Consider the following 20,000-nt stretch of genomic DNA (forward strand, 5'->3'; position numbering starts at 1 on the left):
TATTGATAAATAAATCAAAAGGAGCATAGCCAGTATTTCACTCTTGTATTAATACATTACCAGTTAAGGTTAAAATATTTTAGTGTGGTTTATTGTAATACTCAGTTCATATGCAATGGTATTACTGTATGCATCTATATTTAAAAAACTAAAGTTTGGCTTTGCCTAGATTAGCCTACATTTTATTAAAATAAACACAGGGTTTATTTCTTCCTTCAGACTTTAATGAGAAAATCACTATTGATTGTAAATGAGAACACAGAGAACAGACTTGTGTCCTTATGGAGACCTATAGCCAGGTTAGCTTGGAAGAATGAATGATGCGAGAACACAGAACATAAACAGAATATACCTGGCCCGGCTGAACCATGTTACTAATAAACATGGGTCAAAAAATTCAGTTTTGACCTACTGTTAGGTTGAATTGGTCGGCTACAGTAGGCTACATCTGTCTTTGTGAAGTTTAAGCATGTGAACAATGTGAAATAAATAGATCTGAATAAAGTTTAAAAACCTGTTCCAGCATCAAGACAGGGCTGCTATAGGGAATGAGCAAGTATAGGGGCAATGGCTGATTCAAGCATGCTATAGTGTCTGCGTTACACAAGGAGCAGCAAAAAGGCCAAAGTGCAGGACCGGTCATCACAGTACACAAGTTTTAGCTTAGTTCTTTTAGCAGAGCTGTTAATGGATATAGCATCTGCTTCAAGAGGGCCAGTACTTCTTACATCAGGTGCCTGGACATGATGGGCTTCTGCCATAAACATAGCAGCACATTGACTTCTGTGATTCCAAATGTTAAATGTCTACAGGGACCAAATCGTTATGGTTTTTTACCCTCACAAGGGTTACATAAATCCTGGAAATAATGAACAATGTCTCTTTATCACAATAGTCTATGGGAATTTACATGTACAGTAGATTTACATACATAAAACATTTTATTTCTAAGTTAAGGATTTCTGTATATTCTTTCAAGAATTATGGGAGTATTAAATTATGGAAGACACTTTTATGTCATCCTAAAGGTGGATCTAGCTTAAGAGAAGGCAGTAGCAACAGAAGTGCTGACATGGTTTCAGACCTTGTCTAGAACATTACAACTAAGTGTGAAAAGAGAGAGAGTTTGCTTTTATTTTAAGGATGCCGTTAATGAGCTTCAAAATTAATACAGACTGTTTCTCAGGACATCAAGGAGAACAACAGCTCTGAATCACTTTCTGTTCTGTTTTACACCTTTCATTTCAATCACTTCTAAGTATCTAAGTAAACTGTGCATTTAAATAACACATTAATAACAGTAAACAACTTCAGTTACTTCTGGTGTTGTGTTGAAATAATTTGAAACTAGCAGGAAGAATCGGGTTCATGGACCTACAGTATGAGGCCATCTTTAGATGTCAGCTCTCTCCCTCCACACAGTAAAGTGTAGATAGGATACAAGGCCGGCCGGAACTGCAAATACACATCAATACAGAAGCATTTTTTATGACACTGTATAACAATAATTTATATTTTTACAGTACTGTGACGGTTAGGGTGGTTGTAGACATTAATGAAATACTATTTATTGGGTAATTTAATAGATAATATAAATCATATTCGTTAACTTCCGGCCACAAACGTATCTGATCCAGCAACAACCCCTCCACACTCTTGCTTCACTCGCTCTGCTGCTAGACTCTCTTTAAGAGCAGTGTAGGTGCTGTGAGGCTCTCTGGAGCTACCATCACGTAAGCTATTATACCTGCTCAGGAATATTCCCACAAACCATTTCATTTTGCCACACTTTCTATTAGATAGGCCTGTGATGTGCTGGTATCAGTAGTTGAAGATGAACAAACCATTTTAAGGGCCTTGCATTTATTTAGGCCTGTTTGCCTTAAAGAATACCATAAAGATGTAGTTAGATGGTATTACATGCTCATATTAAATTGACTAGACATTAAAGAGTTTTGATAATGATGTTCAGATAAGTTGCAATAAACAGTAGTTTATTCCCTTTTAATAATAAAGTAATGGATGTATGTAGGTGTGCATGGTCAATACATCACATCTAATACATTTATGTGGTCCAAAATGTTAAATTACCAAATGTTGGTATTATAATAAAACATAATGGACACATAATGGCAGTTTATTCCGCTATGGCGACCCCAATCAGGGACTAAACATGAATGAATGAATGGAAACATAATAAAACACATGTTGTATTATTTACACCCTGACAGCAGGATTGAATGCCTTTATTTATTACAAGTGTTTGTAATAGTTAATGAAATTTTTTTTTTTGTGAATTTCTTTAATAGTTCTAAATGGGATCCATTTATTTATGTGTTGTCAGAATACAGCATTTAATAATAAGGGGGTTCTTTGTATCTTAATTATAACTTTTTTTCGTTAAGCTATTAAAATTCCCTTTAACCATAATGCATTTATTTGGTTAGAGCAAATATGTTCGGGTAATAAGCTGAATAATTTCGAGTAAAAGTTCGACTGACACATTAAAGCTGTCAGTGCTGGATTGCTGCTGAAGGCCATCCGCTGTGTATGCATGCGCCAGAGTGCGGTTCAGTCGGCGACCCGCGCTAAAGCAGCGCGGGAGAGTGTGTGACATTACACGTGACCGGAGATTTTGCGTCCCCACCGCGACCATCCCCTCCCCCCCACACACACACACCTGCGACACGGCAGGACAGGGTCAGAGAGGATGCTGTGAGTAAAGGCGCGAAGACGTCAACATGTCTGAAGGACAGGTAAGTTTATGATTTGTACGATCACTTCAATATATTCGAATGTTTATGTTTAACGTTATGTATTGTTTGCAACTATATTATATCATAAAAATCGCGTTATTTTATGTCTCAAGCGCTTTTGATAATCGGCATAATCTCGAAGCTGCTTTGCAGAAAGTACAGATTAATGTATCAAACTGACAATAATATTAGTTAGGGTAACTTTAACTGTAACGTTAAAGTTAGATTCTTACGATCGCGTTTTAAGCCAAACGCTGGAATTGCTAAGAGATTTTGCAATTTAACTGTACATTAAACGTTTACTGTATTTGCGTACATTTACGTATAATCTTCGTTTACTTTTGAAATATTGTTTGAATTCATGTTCTTGCCAGACTGCATATTTTTACCAAGATGTTTTGATCATTTTTGTTATTGTTAACATTAGCGGCCTGCACGTGCAGCAGGCCTCTGGCAAGGCAAAATCTATTTACTTTTATCCACAAAAATAGGAATGTTGTTCTTCAGTAATGCAAGAGACAATTTAAATTAATTCAGTACAATATTTCTAGTTTTATAAGGGAGTTTTCTAGATTAAAAAAAATGCTAATTTTCAGTCAAATGTCATGAATATGTCTAGTCTTATTTCACAGTGTTAAATATTTAATTATTGTCAAATTATACTACAGTATTGCAGTTGTAATGACAGTATAAGGTAATGTTAGAGCATGATGTTTGACTGATTATCACACTTGTGCTTGCAGGACGATAAAAGTGACAGATACTCTGGATGCACAGGTAACGTTAAGATCATGAATTGTCCTGTTAGCTAGTACTCAAAATAATCCTTACATATAAGAATCATACTCCACTTTTTGAGCCAGACTAACCTGAGTTTAACTTTGTTAGAGCACAACCTTTAAATAAAAGAAATATCCAGCATAATCGTGCATTATTTTAATGGTTAACTAAACATAGACATTATTTTTTAAGTGTTCTGTGTGTTGTTGATAAGGCTTTTGCTAAGTCTTCTGGATTTGTTATCCTATAGTGATATTTATTTTAAGGGTTTTAGAACTGTAACTAGTACAAGGAAACAAACCAAAAATGTATTGAAGTTTTACTGAAAGGAATGTTTTACTTTAGTATGAACAGCCATATTGGCATTGTTCATTGTCAACCTGAATAACATTCCTGTCATCTGTGACAGAATTTGCAGTGGATGAGGTGACAACTTGTGCTAAAGAAGAGACAAAGGTAAGCAGCCACTAGTGATTCATAGAACTGTATTTTTCAACATCTAAACTCTCCAAAGCCATCACAAGTCATTAGCCGCATTTCTATGGAGCTAGATTTGTTTTTTTATTATTCAATCAAAAATATTTAGTTCTAAAGTAAAATTAAGTATGTTGTAATTAAAGAATTAAAGATTTCAAATAAAAAACACGTTTAATTTTAAAAAATTGGTCAATGATAATAAAATATTTTGGATTGCAAAAATAAACACTTGTCCTATTATGCAGTTACCACAATTTTCATTGCATACTCATTAATTTTGCTCTCTTTTCTGCTGTCTTTTATTGCACATCTAGAATCTTTGCTTGCAGGTTGAAAGATTTTGCTTGTGAGTTGAAAAGTTTTGAACCCTTGAATGCCGGGGTTAAATTTGTGTCTTTATTACTCAAACAAACATATGAAGTTTGACCAAAACTAGGTAGAATGCAATTAAAAAATTAAAGATTTAAAATAATAAAAAAACATTTATTTAAAAAAATTCACACTGCAAAAAATTAACTATTGCCATGTTATGCGGTTACCACCAGATTAATGCATTGTGTGCTCATTTATTTTGCTTTCGGTTTTGTTTCATTTTTTGCGAATCTAAAATTTTTGCTTTTGAGTTGAAAAGTTTTGCGAGTTGAAAACTGCAGCTCAGTGGGCGGGATCTTCTGAAACACCTTATTCTATTAGTCATCTTGATTGAGGTCACAGATTGGCCACGCCCATTACATTTTCGCGCGGTTGGAATGGACTGCCGTGCCTTCTGTGACAGGAGCGAGCTATGGCGAGCAGCAGGTCTTCTTCAAGGTAGGTTAACTGAAACTGTATAATAACTTGTGTATTACCATACATATTTCCCATCTAAATACGTTACGACTGCTAGTATTAAACTCTGTCTAGTCAGATTAGCTGTAAGTCCACCAATATAATCTGGATGCAGATGCGATGGAGAACACAGTTGTGCACGTCTCAGCTGTGCACATACTTTTGAACACATGTATTGTTTTATTTTTATATATATATATATATATATATATATATTATATATATATATATATATATATATATATATATATATATATATCTTATATCTCTAATATATATATATATATCTTGCACATATTTCATCTAATGTTAGTCAATCGAGAGTATTCATCAATATCACTGACTAGACAGAGTTTAGGAAAATGTGGATGGTAATATACAAGTTATTATACAGTTTCAGTTAACTTACCTTGAAGAAGACCTGTTGCTCGCTCTGGTCACTAAAGGAGTCCAGTACAATCGCGTGAAAACGTTATATATATATACATGAGATGGACTGTAAACTCATTTTTAAAAGGTAGATTTAGGTCGCTGCCACGATTTTATGTTAAATTATAGCTGACAGGCATTTTTTTACATCCCTACTACTACTGTATTATTACTTAAACCGTATAAAAATACGTATATGTTGGCAAATGCACTACTAAATAAATGTATCTTCTACACATATCTTCCACATAAAAATATAATTTATACAGACACATGCTATAGTGCTTTACTATACTGCAGTAAAGTGTATTATACCATTTATGTAACAGTATTTTTGTTATTAAAAGCTACAGCTGGGAAATATTTTAGCTGAATTAATAAAATAAAATAAAACATTTATATTTCTTCAATGCAAAATAAATTCCAGAAAGGGAAACAATAAATGTATAAAAAAATATATTTAAAATCACTTATAAAAAGTCAAAATCTACTATTGTCCAAATCCGACACAATTCCAGAAAATAATTCAACACACATCAGGTGGTGATTGAAGAGTTTAGTGAATAAATGTCTGGTCAGTCAGTGCAGATGTTGATGTCTAAGTAGACAATGCAGATGGAGACGCCTGCGGAGTCATTGTGGATGTTGATTCGTTGATTTAAGACAGTGTAGATGTAAACGTCTGTGGAGTCAGCGCAGATGTGGACATCGGAGGAGTCAAAGCAGATGTTTTACGCCCGCTAAGACTGACCGCTAAGAGTGATCAACCTGTAAGGATAAATTGAAGAAACAGATGAGAAAATTGTTCTGATTAATGTAATATTTATAATCCACATATCTCTCGTGTCTATGTATTGTTGTTTTATAAATACATTTTTACTTTACAACTGATTCATACCATTTCCTTTAAAGACCAAATATTTGCAATAATGCCTAAACAAATTATATAGCGAAGATCACCTGCAAACTGCCCTGTTACTTTTCAAAACGACTTCAACATTGTATATTGTGTTACTAACATTTGTAAACTCTTTACTAGCATGGTTTATCACTTAGTAACTGAGCATTTTTTAAGGAAATCAGAAAGCTTATTATGAAGTGTGCACCTCTCCAACGTTAATTCTTTACTAACATAATTGTTCCTGATATATATATATATATATATATATATATATATATATATATATATATCTCCAGTAAAATCATTAATTACTGCTTTGTAATAAACCCAAAGATGTTAGTAACACATCAGTTATAATGTTGGGTTAGTGGTAAGTCAGTTTACAAATGTAGCGTGTTGAAGTAGTGCACATTTTACAACAATGTTCCTAATTCCCTCAACTAATGCTTTGCTAGAGATAAATCATGTTAGTAAAAAGTCTACAAACATGAATGACATGCCTGTTGAAGAATGTGAGCTGTTCAGTATTTGCTGCATTAAGTAACATTACTATTTGTATAAGTTTCCGTTAACAAAAATGTAGTATTACTGAATAAATGCTGTTTATTTAGTTATGTTATCTAGTCAGTGAACAAATACATTATTGTATTTGTCCATAAACATTGGCTAATTACATCAAGCTGTTAATATAAGGAGATACAATAGAACATGACTAAGTTAACGTTACCAAAGTTTATGCTAAACAAACTCGTTCACCATCATTTTTTAACTTATGCATTAATATGTTTAGTTAACATTAACAAAGATTAATTATTGCTTAACAGATATCCTGTTCATAATTAATTCAAGTTAACTAATGTATGAACTAACATTTATATGCGAAACTAAATATACTAAATAAATATTTGTCACGTTTGTAATGAAATATACATACACTGAGTTACTACATTTTCTAACAGTGGAGAATGAATATGATGCTCCAGTTCAGAGACAGTAGCTTTTGTCTGGAAACTTGCCGAGAATGTATCCCAGTCTGTTTGCAGACCTACTGTACACCTGGCCATCATCTACAGACAAAAAGCCTGACTTTAATGGTACATCAATGTATATTTTCCAAAATACACTGGCCTTGCGTTGCCCTTTACAACTGTACAGTACTGATGGCCGACAGCTAATGTTAGTTTATCGAGAGAATTCAAAAATATCACTGACTAGACAGAGTTTAATACTAGCAGTCGTAACATGTTTAGATGGGAAATATGTATGGTAATACACAAGTTATTATACAGTTTCAGTTAACCTACCTTAAAGAAGACCTGCTGCTTGCCATAGCTCGCTCCTGTCACAGAAGGCACGGCAGTCCATTCCAACCGCGCGAAAATGTAATGGGCGTGGCCAATCTGTGACCTCAATCAAGATGACTAATAGAATAAGGTGTTTCAGAAGATCCCGCCCACTGAGCTGCAGTTTTCAACTCGCAAAACTTTTCAACTCAAAAGCAAAAATTTTAGATTCGCAAAAAATGAAACAAAACCGAAAGCAAAATAAATGAGCACACAATGCATTAATCTGGTGGTAACCGCATAACATGGCAATAGTTAATTTTTTGCAGTGTGAATTTTTTTAAATAAATGTTTTTTTATTATTTTAAATCTTTAATTTTTTAATTGCATTCTACCTAGTTTTGGTCAAACTTCATATGTTTGTTTGAGTAATAAAGACACAAATTTAACCCCGGCATTCAAGGGTTCAAAACTTTTCAACTCACAAGCAAAATCTTTCAACCTGCAAGCAAAGATTCTAGATGTGCAATAAAAGACAGCAGAAAAGAGAGCAAAATTAATGAGTATGCAATGAAAATTGTGGTAACTGCATAATAGGACAAGTGTTTTTTTTTGCAATCCAAAATATTTTATTATCATTGACATAAGTTTTTTAAATAAACGTGTTTTTTATTTGAAATCTTTAATTCTTTAATTACAACATACTTAATTTTACTTTAAAACTAAATATTTTTGATTGAATAATAAAGAAACAAATCTAGCTCCATTCATTTCCACTGTTGGGCTAGTGCGAGCCAGGGCTTTTATCGGGCCGGGCTGAGCCAATAGTCAGAGAGCTTGAGCAGTGAGGCTGAAATTATGTCGCGTTTCCACTGTCAGGCCAATGACTCGCAGTGCAGAATGCAAACCTATTAAATGCATTAAATGATGTATACGCATAGGCCTATGTATATTTATTCATTATATTAGTTTACTCGCTGGCCGACTGCTGGCATCGTGCATCGAGTGGTCTCGCCACTAACAGAGGGATGACCGAGCGCACCAGCCATAATATAAAACAAGAAGAAGGTAGTTTTGCTTTCGCTCACCCAAAAATGCTCTGTTTGCACGATTTGATTAATATCATCATCTCCAAATACTTTATAAATAATATTTCAAAACTCCTCCATTGTTTATTGTTTTTAGAAAATAGCTTTTTTTCCAGATAGGCCTTTGTATAATGAAAGTTAAAAATGGCTTGAAACCGTTTAATTTATTTGTATTATATATACCTAAATTGATATAGCTTTTATTTTATATTGGTTTATTTATTTAATGTTTTTATTATATACAATATTTCTTTAAATTAATTTAATATAGCTTAGGCTATTTTGTCTAGATGTAATATGATATTATTGTGTTGAGTTGATACGTAATTTGTATGTAACAGCAGCAACGTATGTACGTAACATATTTTTAAATTATCTCCAAAATAAATATACCCAGCCGTTCACAGCATCTGCAGAGCAGTGAAGTGAGCACTCGTTCGTCGATCTCTCACACACACATACACGCATTTAAATATTTTTTATATGAAGGCGTATACAAAAACTTTAAATGAGGAACGCGAGAAAATTTCTATTTTGATTTCAAAGTGTAAAACAAAGGTTAGTTGTGTTAAATGATTCAATTTGATTGGTGAGTCTTATGTTAAGTATGATTTGTGTTTTCACCATGCCATCAAAACTTGTTATTTTCAGTTTGCAGTGCTCTCTAGTCAGCAATTGGCCCCCAAATTTGGTAGTGTGTTAGCATGCACTAGAGCACCTGTGCCAGATTTCAGCACTGTGTTTAGTATGCAGTCTAGACAGTGAGCCACAGTTATAGTTTACCCCAAAAATTGTATTTGTTTTCTATTTACTTAGCCTCAAAAGGTTGAAAAAACAGTTTTTTCTTTTTAGCACAAAATAAGATATATATTTTTAAAATGTTACAAACTGGTAGCCTGTCATGACTACCAGCGATTCAGTGGCTGCAGATATACACATAATTTTAAGATGTCGTTGGTCTTGTCACTTCTGATTTCTAACTTGTGGCTTTTATTTGTAGCTTAACAAGAAAATACTTGGTTATGCTTCAGAAGAATCTTCATCAAGATCAGATATCAGTGAGGATGATTACGTGCCAGATACTGAAGAGTCTGACAGTAACACTTCAGAAAAAGTAGAGAGTTTAGTAAAAAAGATAAGTAATAATAAGAAAAAGGTAAAGTCAACTTCAAATGTTCCAGCATGTAAAAAAAGACGTGCGTCTCCTTCACAATCCTCTGCATCTGACAAACAGGATACTTCACTTCAATCTTCTTCATCAGGAGAACATGAAGAATCACATTCACCCAATAATCTTAATGTGAATGTCATGATGCTCAAAAAAAAAAAGATGGAGCCAGACTATATAACAAAAAGTTTTACTGCCTATTCTGCTTCAAACCATTCAGTAAAATCGCACGTCACCTAGAGTCTAAACATAAAGATAAGCCAGAGGTGGCAAGAGCGATTGCTTTTCCGAAAGGCTCTAAAGAGCGAAAAATACAGCTGAGTTTGTTAAGGAATAAGGGGAACCGATGTCATAACGCTCAGGTACTCAATGAAGGAAGAGGAACGGTGATTCCTAAACAACAATCCACTGCACCAGTAAATGCAAGTGATTATTTGCACTGCATTAACTGTTCAGCGTATCTGAAGAGAAAATCGCTATGGCGGCATATGCAAAGATGCCAGCTGAGCCAGAAAATTAACAAAATGAAGCCAGGGAAAACTCGTGTTCAGTCACTTTGCTCATATGCTGAACCTGTTCCAGACAGTATAAGTGAAAGGTTTTGGAAAATGGTGCTTGATATGCATGACGATGAGATAACCCATGTTGTCCGCAAAGAGAAAATCATACTGAAATTAGGGCAACATCTCTTCAATAAGCATGGCCATGATGTTACGAAGCATGAATACATCAGGCAAAAAATGCGTGAAACTGGACGTCTTGTCCTCGAAGGGAAAAAAAATGGTAAGCTGAAGGAGGTGTCTGATTTCTTTATTCCAGCTAATTTCCCTTATGTTATTCAAGCAGTTCACAGTGTAGCTGGCTTGAACGAAGAGACAAGCACATTTAAAACACCATCTTTAGCACTGAAGTTAGGGCATAACCTCAAGAAGATGGCCAGCATTATTGAGTGTGATGCCATGATGGCAGATGATAAGAACAGTCTTAGCAACGTGCAAGCCTTCAAGCAAATATGTGACACTAAATGGAGTGAGTGTGTGTCATCCCAGGCCCTTCGTAATTTGAGTGAAGTTAAATGGAACTTTCCACAGCTTCTTCCGTTTGCGGAAGATGTGAAGAAAATGCATCAGTATCTTGACTGCCAAAGTAAGGCATATCAAGCAAGACTTGAGGAAGAACAAAGTATGAAGCACTGGGCAGAACTTGCCAAAGTCACGCTTTGTCAGGTGATACTATTTAATCGAAGAAGGGAAGGAGAGGTGTCTAAGATGTCACTTAATTCGTTTACATTAAGGGACACATCCTCAACTCATCCGGATGTTGAGCTTGCTCTGTCCGATCTAGAGAAGTCACTTTGTAGTCATTTTCAAAGAATCGAAGTCCAAGGAAAACGTGGCAGAAAAGTCCCCATTTTACTCACTCCTAATATGGTCGTCTCAATGGAGTTGTTGGTGAAGACTCGCCGCAGCTGTGATGTGCCAGATGAGAACGTCTTTATGTTCGGAAGACCCCAAGCTCTCACTTTCTTCAGAGGATCTGACGTCATTCGTAACATAGCAAAAAGCTGTGGAGCAAAGCACCCCGAGGCATTGTCCTCCACCAAACTGCGAAAGCACATGGCCACTATGTCCAAGGTGCTAAACTTAAAAGAAAATGAAATGGATAACCTCGCAGATTTTTTAGGGCATGACATCAGGGTCCACAGGCAATATTACAGACTTCCTGAAGGCACATTGCAGCTAGCTAAAATTAGCAAAGTCTTGATGGCCATGGAACGAGGACAGCTTTCACAGTTTAAAGGACAGAATTTGGATGAAATCCAGATTGATCCCCAAGGTAAAGTATTCCCGGGTTATTACCGGGAACACCAGCATTAGTTATAGACAATTGTTGAATGTTATTCAAAAGTTGTTGCCTAATAATTTTGTCTGTTATAGAGAAACTTTTGCTGGACAGTGATGGATCCGAGTCTGAAAATGAGATTGAGTCAACTGGAAATGGTGCCTCACCTTCAAATTCAGCAGGTACTGTATGTGTAATGTGTGTTATTTGTTTTGTGCTTAGCAAGGAATAATGACCACAAACATAGTAAAATAAAAGCAAATGTATGGTTTATTGTCATGTATTGTCAGTGTTAAGGCTTGTACATGTCATGGAAGAAAAGTGAAATGAAACTCAGTATTAAATCATGTTTGCTACTCTCCATAATAATGTCCTCCTGCTGACATTGTTGTTGCTGTTGTGTTTATCATACAGCTCTTGGTGTTTAGACACCAGTGAAAAATGCAGCTCCACAGTCATCTTTCCTCTGTGCATTATCTTCATTGCATGAAAGTGAAAGTGTGTTCGCCTAAACATGGAGGATATCACTTCTGCTGTTTACACACATCATTCACTTTTCTTTTCAGCTTGCTTTTAGTCCCGAAAAAAAACATTAAGGACAACATATTCTTAAAGCACACAGCACAATAAGTGACAATTAAAAGTATTATTTTAAACATTCTCATTAGTTATGATCTTATTAAATTCTCAATGTTCTTCAACTGAAGGGACATGATGGGAAAGGTGGAAAATGGTACACATTACTTGGGAAAAAAAACTGGGTGTCATTGCTGTAGTCATGCACACAGTAAGACTGGAGACAGGATAAATCAAGAGACCAGGGGCCTCATGTACGAAGACTTATGTGGAAATCATACTAAAACACAGAAAAAAAATTCAGATGTATGAAACACTGGGTACGCCAAATCTCGCGCATATTCTGTTTGTACATCTGAATGAACGTGAAACTGAGCGCAACATGCACGAGCACAAACCCCTCCCTGCCTCCTCCTCCATATGAATATGCTAATGACTCTACTTTGGCAAAACCCAACGAAAAAGTAACGGCAAAATGAAGCAAAAAGAGGAACTTTTAACAGAATGTGAATGTGAGGTGCTGTTTTCGGAGGTAGACCAGAGAAAAACTGTTTTATTTGCAAGTTTGTCCTCCAGAATTAATAACAAAAGAAAAAAATAGAGTGGGAGAGTTTAGCTGATGCGGTTAACAAAGTTAGGTCTGAACATCGCACTGAGTGGAGCAGGTAATCATTATTGGCCTGTTGCTTATTTTAGAGTCTTTGTGTGCAGGTAGTGGTATTAATCTAGGAAAACACAGAAAACAATAAGACCAGGAGACAAAGGCACCAGGACACAAAGAACCAACAACAGCGAACAGGTAAGTAGCAATGGGTGAGTCAGGTAAGTTCATTGGTGTGAACCGTAGATCAAACTCTGGGTAAGAGCAGAGTGACTGTTAATAAAAGGAACTGATGAGGGAGCACAGAGGTGCGATAAAAGTGTAAGCAGGGGATTTTGATCGGATTGATTAGGATTCAGGTGGGGAAGGTGGCTGTGGTGACTGCCTGAGATTACAGTCTTCTCCAGAGGAGGCTCCTGATACCCTTATGTGATGTTGGGGACGGATGGAGCTGATGACATCTTTGGCCACTGGCATCCACTGTGCCACCAATACCAAGCTTGCAGGAGCCAGAGGGTCTTCTACTGCCTGGGTGTCCCAGTAGGTTGTCATCTGTGCACAGAAGGGTTTGTAGGCAAAGATGTTATAAGACCGCTGTGATGTGCTGGCACTATTTGGCCAAGTTAAGGGAGTTAATCAGGATGTCTTCAATATAGACAATAACAAAACAATGGAGGAACTCACAAAACACCTTGCATAATGAAAGATGGCTGGGAAGATGGAGAGTACATACAGCATGACCTGTTACTTGCAGTACCAAAAGGGTTGACGAAAGCTGTCTTTTACATCTTCCAGTCGGTAAGTAAGGCAACTGGACTACCTGGGAGTTCAGTGTGTGGTATTTAATGCTCTTCAGCTGCTTCAGAATGCAGCAGCACGAGTGATCTTTAATGAACCTGAAAGAGCACATGTCACTCCACTGCTCATCTGTTTGCACTGGCTGCCAGTTGCTGCTCGCATCAAATTCAAAGCTCTGATGTTTGCTTACAAAGTGACTTCTGGCTTTGCTCCTTCTTATCTGCTCTCACTTCTGCAGATGTATGTGTCCTCCAGAAACTTGCGTTCTGTGAATGAACGTCGCCTCGTGGTTCCATCCCAAAGAGGGAAGAAATCACTTTCCCGAACTCTCTCGTTCAATCTGCCCAGTTGGTGAAATGAACTCCCTAACTGCATCAGAACGGCAGAGTCACTCGCTGTCATCAAGAAACCACTAAAGACTCAACTATTTAGTCTCCACCTTCCTTACTAATCTGCAATTGCCTCTCTGGCTCCTCCACTAATTAAAAAAAAATACTAATGTTCTTGCTTCTTATACTTTCTTTACAGACCTGAAACTTGCCTACAGCACTTATTCACTGTTGCTCTTATAGTTGTGTTAGTTGCTTCCTTGTCCTCATTTGTAAGTCGCTTTGGATAAAAGTGTCTGCTAAATGACTAAATGTAAAATGTAAATGTAATGCAATAATGGAGACTTCCATTGTTTTTGCCCACAAAGAAAAACCTGGAAGCAGGCAGTGAGATTGATGATTAAGTCCTCCACACACTCCTCCATAGCCTTGTGCTCTAGGCAGCAGCTGGATAGTGCAGTCCCATGTCTGATGAGATGGAAGATAAGGGGTTGCCCATTTACTAAAGACATCCTGTAATGCAGAATACTCTGATGCGAACACTGACATGATTTGGGTATCAGGATTCAACACTGGACGTGGGGCTTGATGAGGCAGTCTATGAATAAATGTCCAGGGGCAGCGCAGAATAAACATACTTCAGCAGGTAGGTGGCATTCAGCTTCTGTGCTTGAGACGTGGGTAAGGTACACTTGCAAGAGATCTGGTACCGGAGTACAGGCAGCATAGGAGGCAAGCTCGTGAGTGGCGTTGGAGATATGGCAAGCAGATAGTGATTGGAATAGGCAATAGGCAGACACCATTACTCAATGGTGTTGTACATCATAATAGCAGAACGAATGTTTGGGTTCAAGCTTTGTTGATAGGTTCTAATGAGCACGGTCTCGTTCCACCCACTAGCTACTGTCAAAGTCTGGTGAGTGAAATTGCCAATGGTGGATGAACCTGGGTGGAAACAGAATAAATGTTTGGAGGTCGAGAGTGCTTCTGTGGCCATACTGAAAGCTTTGAAGGATTGGTTAGCGAAATGAACAAATGTGTTGACAATAACAGGTAAGTAGCAATGGGTAAGTGCAGAGTAATTGGTTATAAAGGAAACTGATGAGGGTTGTAATTAATCAGTTATTAGGGAACTGTGGGTCAGGGGTACTGGGATTCAGGTTGGGGAGGTGGCTGTGACAACGGTCTGATATTGGTATTTAGGAGTTATTATTAAAAAATCTTGTGCTAAAAGAGAAGTATTGTTTTTCAGAGAAATCAAAGAAGTCTGCTGAGGTTGGACAACACCAAGAACCATCCAAAGGTAATGAGATTTAAATAAAAAAGATGCTTTAAAAACTTCTGACGTTGTTATAATTGTGAATAAAATTCATTCTGTGCACTGCTTTTATGATTTGCCCTTTACTTGCTTTCATTATTTTTCTATTCTATATGTTCTATATTATATATTTTTATATCCTGAGGATGAAGTGAAAATATGTTTTGTTTCGACTGCTAATATTTTCTTAAATACATGTGTTACACATTTACTGCTAATTTACTTAGTAGGTATTCTGTGCCATTACTGAATAATGTTCTCAGTTGTAATTGTATGTTTGTAGGAGGCAAGAATCCTAAAAAACTGCAGCCGACTAGCAAGGACTTGCAGGAACCGCACAGAACAAAGAGTAAGCTGTTTTTTAAAATGTCTTCTGAAATAAGTTGCCCTTTCTGTTTTTCTTCTAAAGTTTATTCATGTACATGCAAGGTAGACGTCACAAACGGATTTCCTTCTAGTCATTATCCATGAATTCAATCAATACTGCCTGCTTCATACTGCGGGCACTTTTATATAGGGGCAGCAGTAATATTACATATACTGTTTAATTAAAGCCTTAAATCATGTTGTTGACTCACAAAGTTGATGCAGAATCACAAAAAAGTGCTGCATTTGCAGGTACAGTACAGTAAAAAAGTCATAATTAGTCATTTTTTAGCTACTGCTTTTGATCTGTCAAACCTTAGAATCGTATGTAAATGTGGTTTTCTTTGCAGCTGCTTAACTGATTTGAATGTAAACAAATAAAAATCAGTTTCTGAAATTATCTGATTTTTGATAGCATAACATATTCGTTAGCATATGAAAAGTGGCCTGCATGCAGAAGCTCACAAATAACTATTAGCTAAAAATTTTAGACATCTTGCTGTAATTTACGAGAATAGTTAAACTTACATGGTGACTAATTGCAAGCATTTTTTTCCTTTTATTGCTGGGTGATGTAAACATGACAGATTGTCAGCCATCAACTAAATTTTAGCAAAAATGTGTATACAACTTTAAAAACAATGAGACACACTGAAGACCATGAATTAGTTTTATTTGGTCTTTAAGTCTTTTTTTCACTAATTATGTTTTAAATTTTATTCAGGATCTTCACAAAACGTGCGAAGAAGGTGGTCTTTGGAGGAGATCAAGGCCGTGGAGAAGACAATGATGGAATTCATAATGTCTGGAAAGGTTCCTGGTAAAGCCCAGTGCATGAACTGTATCGAAAGTTCCCCAGCAGCACTTCAAAATAGAAGTTGGGAGGGGGTGAAATTTTATGTAAAAAATCGCATTGATTCCCTAAAGAAAAAGTTGTGAAAGGTAAGGACCTTCATCTAATTATTTTTTTCGTGTTTGCCGGAAGAAAGAAAATATATTACTTAAAAAAATGTGAAAGGTAGGTGAAAGGGCCTTCACCACTGTTTTTTTTTCATGATTGTTGAAAGCAACAAGTTTGATTTCGTTAAAGCAAAAAAATGTAAAAGGGCCTTCACCAGTTTTGTCTTTGTTAAAGGCAACATGTATGTGAATCTTGTTTAAGCAAACTCAACATGCATCTGCTTAAAGAGCAGTATACTAAAACTTTCACGTTAACATTTAAATAAATGTTTAAAACACTAAAACACTTCCGAGTTGTATTGAGTTTTTACATTCTCGTAAATTTGGTTATGTCTCCGTTAATTTTTATGCGTATCTCAGAATATCTAATAAAAAAAATGCTTGATAGAATGCCAAGATGCTCATACATTATTTAAATGCACATTAAAACAACATATGTGTACAACTGAGCAGGATAAACATTTTATTTTATTTAAAAAAAGCTAAGGCTTTTTTCTGTTTACACCCTTAGAAATGGTCTATTGTAATATAACATAGAATAAACAGAGAATGCAAGATAAAAGTAAAATTCAATAAAATATAAATGCACACAATTTTCCCTTATAAATAACTCTTTAATAGTTGTCTAAATGTAATTTGTAGTCTTACAGTGACTTATAAAAATATGATAATATACTGGTATGTCATATTGACACCTGGTGGTTCCTTGTGGTAAGACAAAATAGCGACGTCCCCACAAGAATAGAAAAACCTGACAAAAATTCATTTTTTTAAACTTCAGAATTTTTGATAAAAAATTATTGTTTTTATGATAAAAAAATCCCCTGGACACATATGAGTTAAAATTATGGCTTAATTGTATTTAGAAATTGCTGTCCCCATAGTTAACCTTCTAGTCACAAGTCCCCATGGGGCACAAAAACAAGTATGTGTGTGTGTGTGTGTGTGTGTGTGTGTGTGTGTTTCTTCATCCTCATTTGTCTCCTGAAGCTGATGAAGCTCCTCTGGCTTGTTGTACTGGTGTTGTCCTCTGCGCTGATCGTCTGATGTAGATGTAGGGCAGTGTTTTGTTTTGTCCACAAGATGTCGCTATGACACTGTTCTATCAAGGTATTGAAGTGTCTTGTGTTGTTTGAGCCTCTTGGCATACCGTAGTGTTGTAAATGTGTAGTGAGCATGTTTAGTTTGTGTGATGGGTGAGACGTGTCTTATCTGAAATACATCCTTGTTGTTAACGCTCTGAAGTTCAGTTCACTGAAATGTTGTGTGTAGTAAACTGTTGAAGATCAAACGCAGAGTTACATGAAGAGTTAAAAGGTGGTTTATTTTTTTATTTTGTTATAAAGGGATTGAGGAGATGTACGGCTCATGCAAAGTCTTTATGTTACAATATAAGTCGCAGTGGTTAATAACCGTTAAAGTTATCGAGATCTCTGTTATTGTATTGAGACTTCACTCAGTTTGTGTTTTCAGCACTGATAGGTGCCCTTCTGTCAAATAACTGGTCGAGTCACGATGGCGATGGCCCGATGGCCTGCTGGTATGAGCGTTTGGCATGTAAAGTGTTGTTAAATGTGTGTATATGTGTATTAGTGCTGTGCAATTAATCAAAAATCTAATTTCAATTTGGATTTTGGCTTCTAATGATTATGAAAAACCAGGGATGCACGATATATCGGCGGCCATATCGTTATCGGCCGATAAATGCTATTTTTAAGATTATCGTTAAAATAGGCCGATATCTTTAAGCCGATAGATTCAGTAATTGTACAGACCTGCGTGCCGCGCTGGCACATGTTCAGACTTGCCCAGTGCACTATAATGATCTCTCCCACACTGATTACTCCTTCAAAGTCTGTCATTTCTTCATGTGGTATTGCTGTATGTTAATAAGTCAGTAAGTAACCATGCTCCTCATCATTGTAGATGTGTTTGATTGAGTGTCATTGTGTATTTTGCTTTAAATCGCCTCAGGAAAAATATCACATGTGTAAACCTTTCCTGCTCCGTCTCTTTGTTGTGTAGAGATAGCAGGGGATCTTAACTTATTACTCCAGGGCAGAATAATATTAGTTTCGTGGGGAATTGCCTTCTCTTTTAGTTGCAGCTGGTGTATGAAAGAGGACACATGAAACTTGGTCCAAAATATTTATTACTTTCCGTGTGGTACAACAAATCAGTCACCTAAAATAGTCTCCTTGCCTAAAAACCGCTCCTCTCCCTCTCCGCTTCACACACACCCCAAACTGCAGCTGGACCCGCACATTTTACAACACGTGTAAACATAACGGTTGTTTGTAATCTGATTATTTGTTATTATCAACGCGTTGCTTGACATGTTGTTGATGTAAGATGTGTTCAGTTTGATCGGAATATTCATATTGATAATAAGATGCGCACGAGCTGTAACCGCACACACACACACACACACACACACACTGTAGCACGGGGAGAGGTGAATCCAGTCATAGAGGCTCTCGACCAGCGGCTCATTCTGTCTTTATATTCTGCTCTGTGTTTGTAATAAAGTCAGCTCAATGCAGGTTGTGTATGATAATCTGACTCTGATGGCGAGTCTGCCTCTACAGTTGAATAAAACTCTCAGCGGTTTATCATAAACTTTTCATTGATCATTTTCCAGCGATTGACAGCAAGAACGAGCGCAGAAGCGTTGTCTGATTGACAAGCAGCAGCTACATGTTCAAAAGAATCTAAAACGCCAAATAGGATGAATCTGTGCCGCATTTTCTAAACGTACCATATGTATTTAGCTGTTGGCTTGTACGGTGGCTCTGAACTGTCAAAACACCTCTGATAAAGGCTTTTTCAGACATGGCGTATTTGTACATGTGTACATCACTCTAACACGTTTTATTCAAGACCATTTGAGCTGGTTTCAGTCCTTAGCTCTTTCATTTTCATCTTATTTAAATATATTTAGCTTGCTTGTTGATTAAATCCCATTTTGTTATTTGACCTTATTAATTTTATGCAACAGTAAAGTTGCATGTTAATTTGCTATGAAGAAAGGGAAGTCATGTATTTTTTGCCTGCTGATTTATGTGAAATCTTGAATATAGGTCTATAATCACCTTGCAATTTTGAAGTTAAAGCTTTTTTTGCTTTGAGTATAGACTATTTAGTTCATAAGAGCAGTTCAATCTTTTATGAAGTTTGCTGTATAAAAAGATACCATTTTGAAATATGTGTAAATATCGGCCTATACATATCGGCTTATTGCATCATACACCGCCCCCTTTCCAGCTGTACACATTTGCTGTGCACACAGACCTGTATATATGCAGCTGAAGTCAGAGTCATTATTAGCCCTCCTGAATATTAGCAACCCTTTCCCCCCAATTTCTGTTTAATAGAAAGAAGATTTTTTTATTCAACTTATTTCTGAACAGAATAGTGTCAATAACTCCTCTCTAATAACTGATTTATTCTGTCTTTGCTATGATGACTGAACATAATATGTTACTAGATATTTTTTAAAA

At 36.2% G+C, this 20,000-nt stretch overlaps 1 protein-coding gene across 3 annotated transcripts in view; it reads left to right on the top strand.

Annotated features, from left to right (window-relative positions):
- Window positions 1-2,703: 2,703 nt before the first annotated feature.
- The window catches only part of LOC147841236 (uncharacterized), a 65,274-nt gene continuing 47,977 nt past the window's right edge, over window positions 2,704-20,000 (top strand). The window contains exons 1-8 of one of the 3 annotated variants that reach the window (XM_087279901.1): window positions 2,704-2,756; window positions 3,500-3,533; window positions 3,946-3,992; window positions 9,543-11,546; window positions 11,648-11,734; window positions 15,109-15,159; window positions 15,458-15,523; window positions 16,265-16,784. In XM_087279901.1, coding sequence (XP_087136027.1) covers window positions 10,199-11,546; window positions 11,648-11,734; window positions 15,109-15,159; window positions 15,458-15,523; window positions 16,265-16,479 — 1,767 coding nt within the window. In that variant the 5' untranslated portion in view covers window positions 2,704-2,756; window positions 3,500-3,533; window positions 3,946-3,992; window positions 9,543-10,198 and the 3' untranslated portion in view covers window positions 16,480-16,784. Of the gene's footprint in view, window positions 3,993-9,542; window positions 11,547-11,647; window positions 11,735-15,108; window positions 15,160-15,457; window positions 15,524-16,264; window positions 16,785-20,000 lie in introns of those variants that run through there. The other 2 variants (XM_087279900.1, XM_087279899.2) reach the window with 2 other exon arrangements.

Source organism: Danio rerio, chromosome 13, assembly GCF_052040795.2.
Source record: "Danio rerio strain M-AB ecotype USA chromosome 13, GRCz13ab, whole genome shotgun sequence".
In the NCBI taxonomy this organism is placed as follows: Eukaryota; Metazoa; Chordata; class Actinopteri; order Cypriniformes; family Danionidae; genus Danio; species Danio rerio.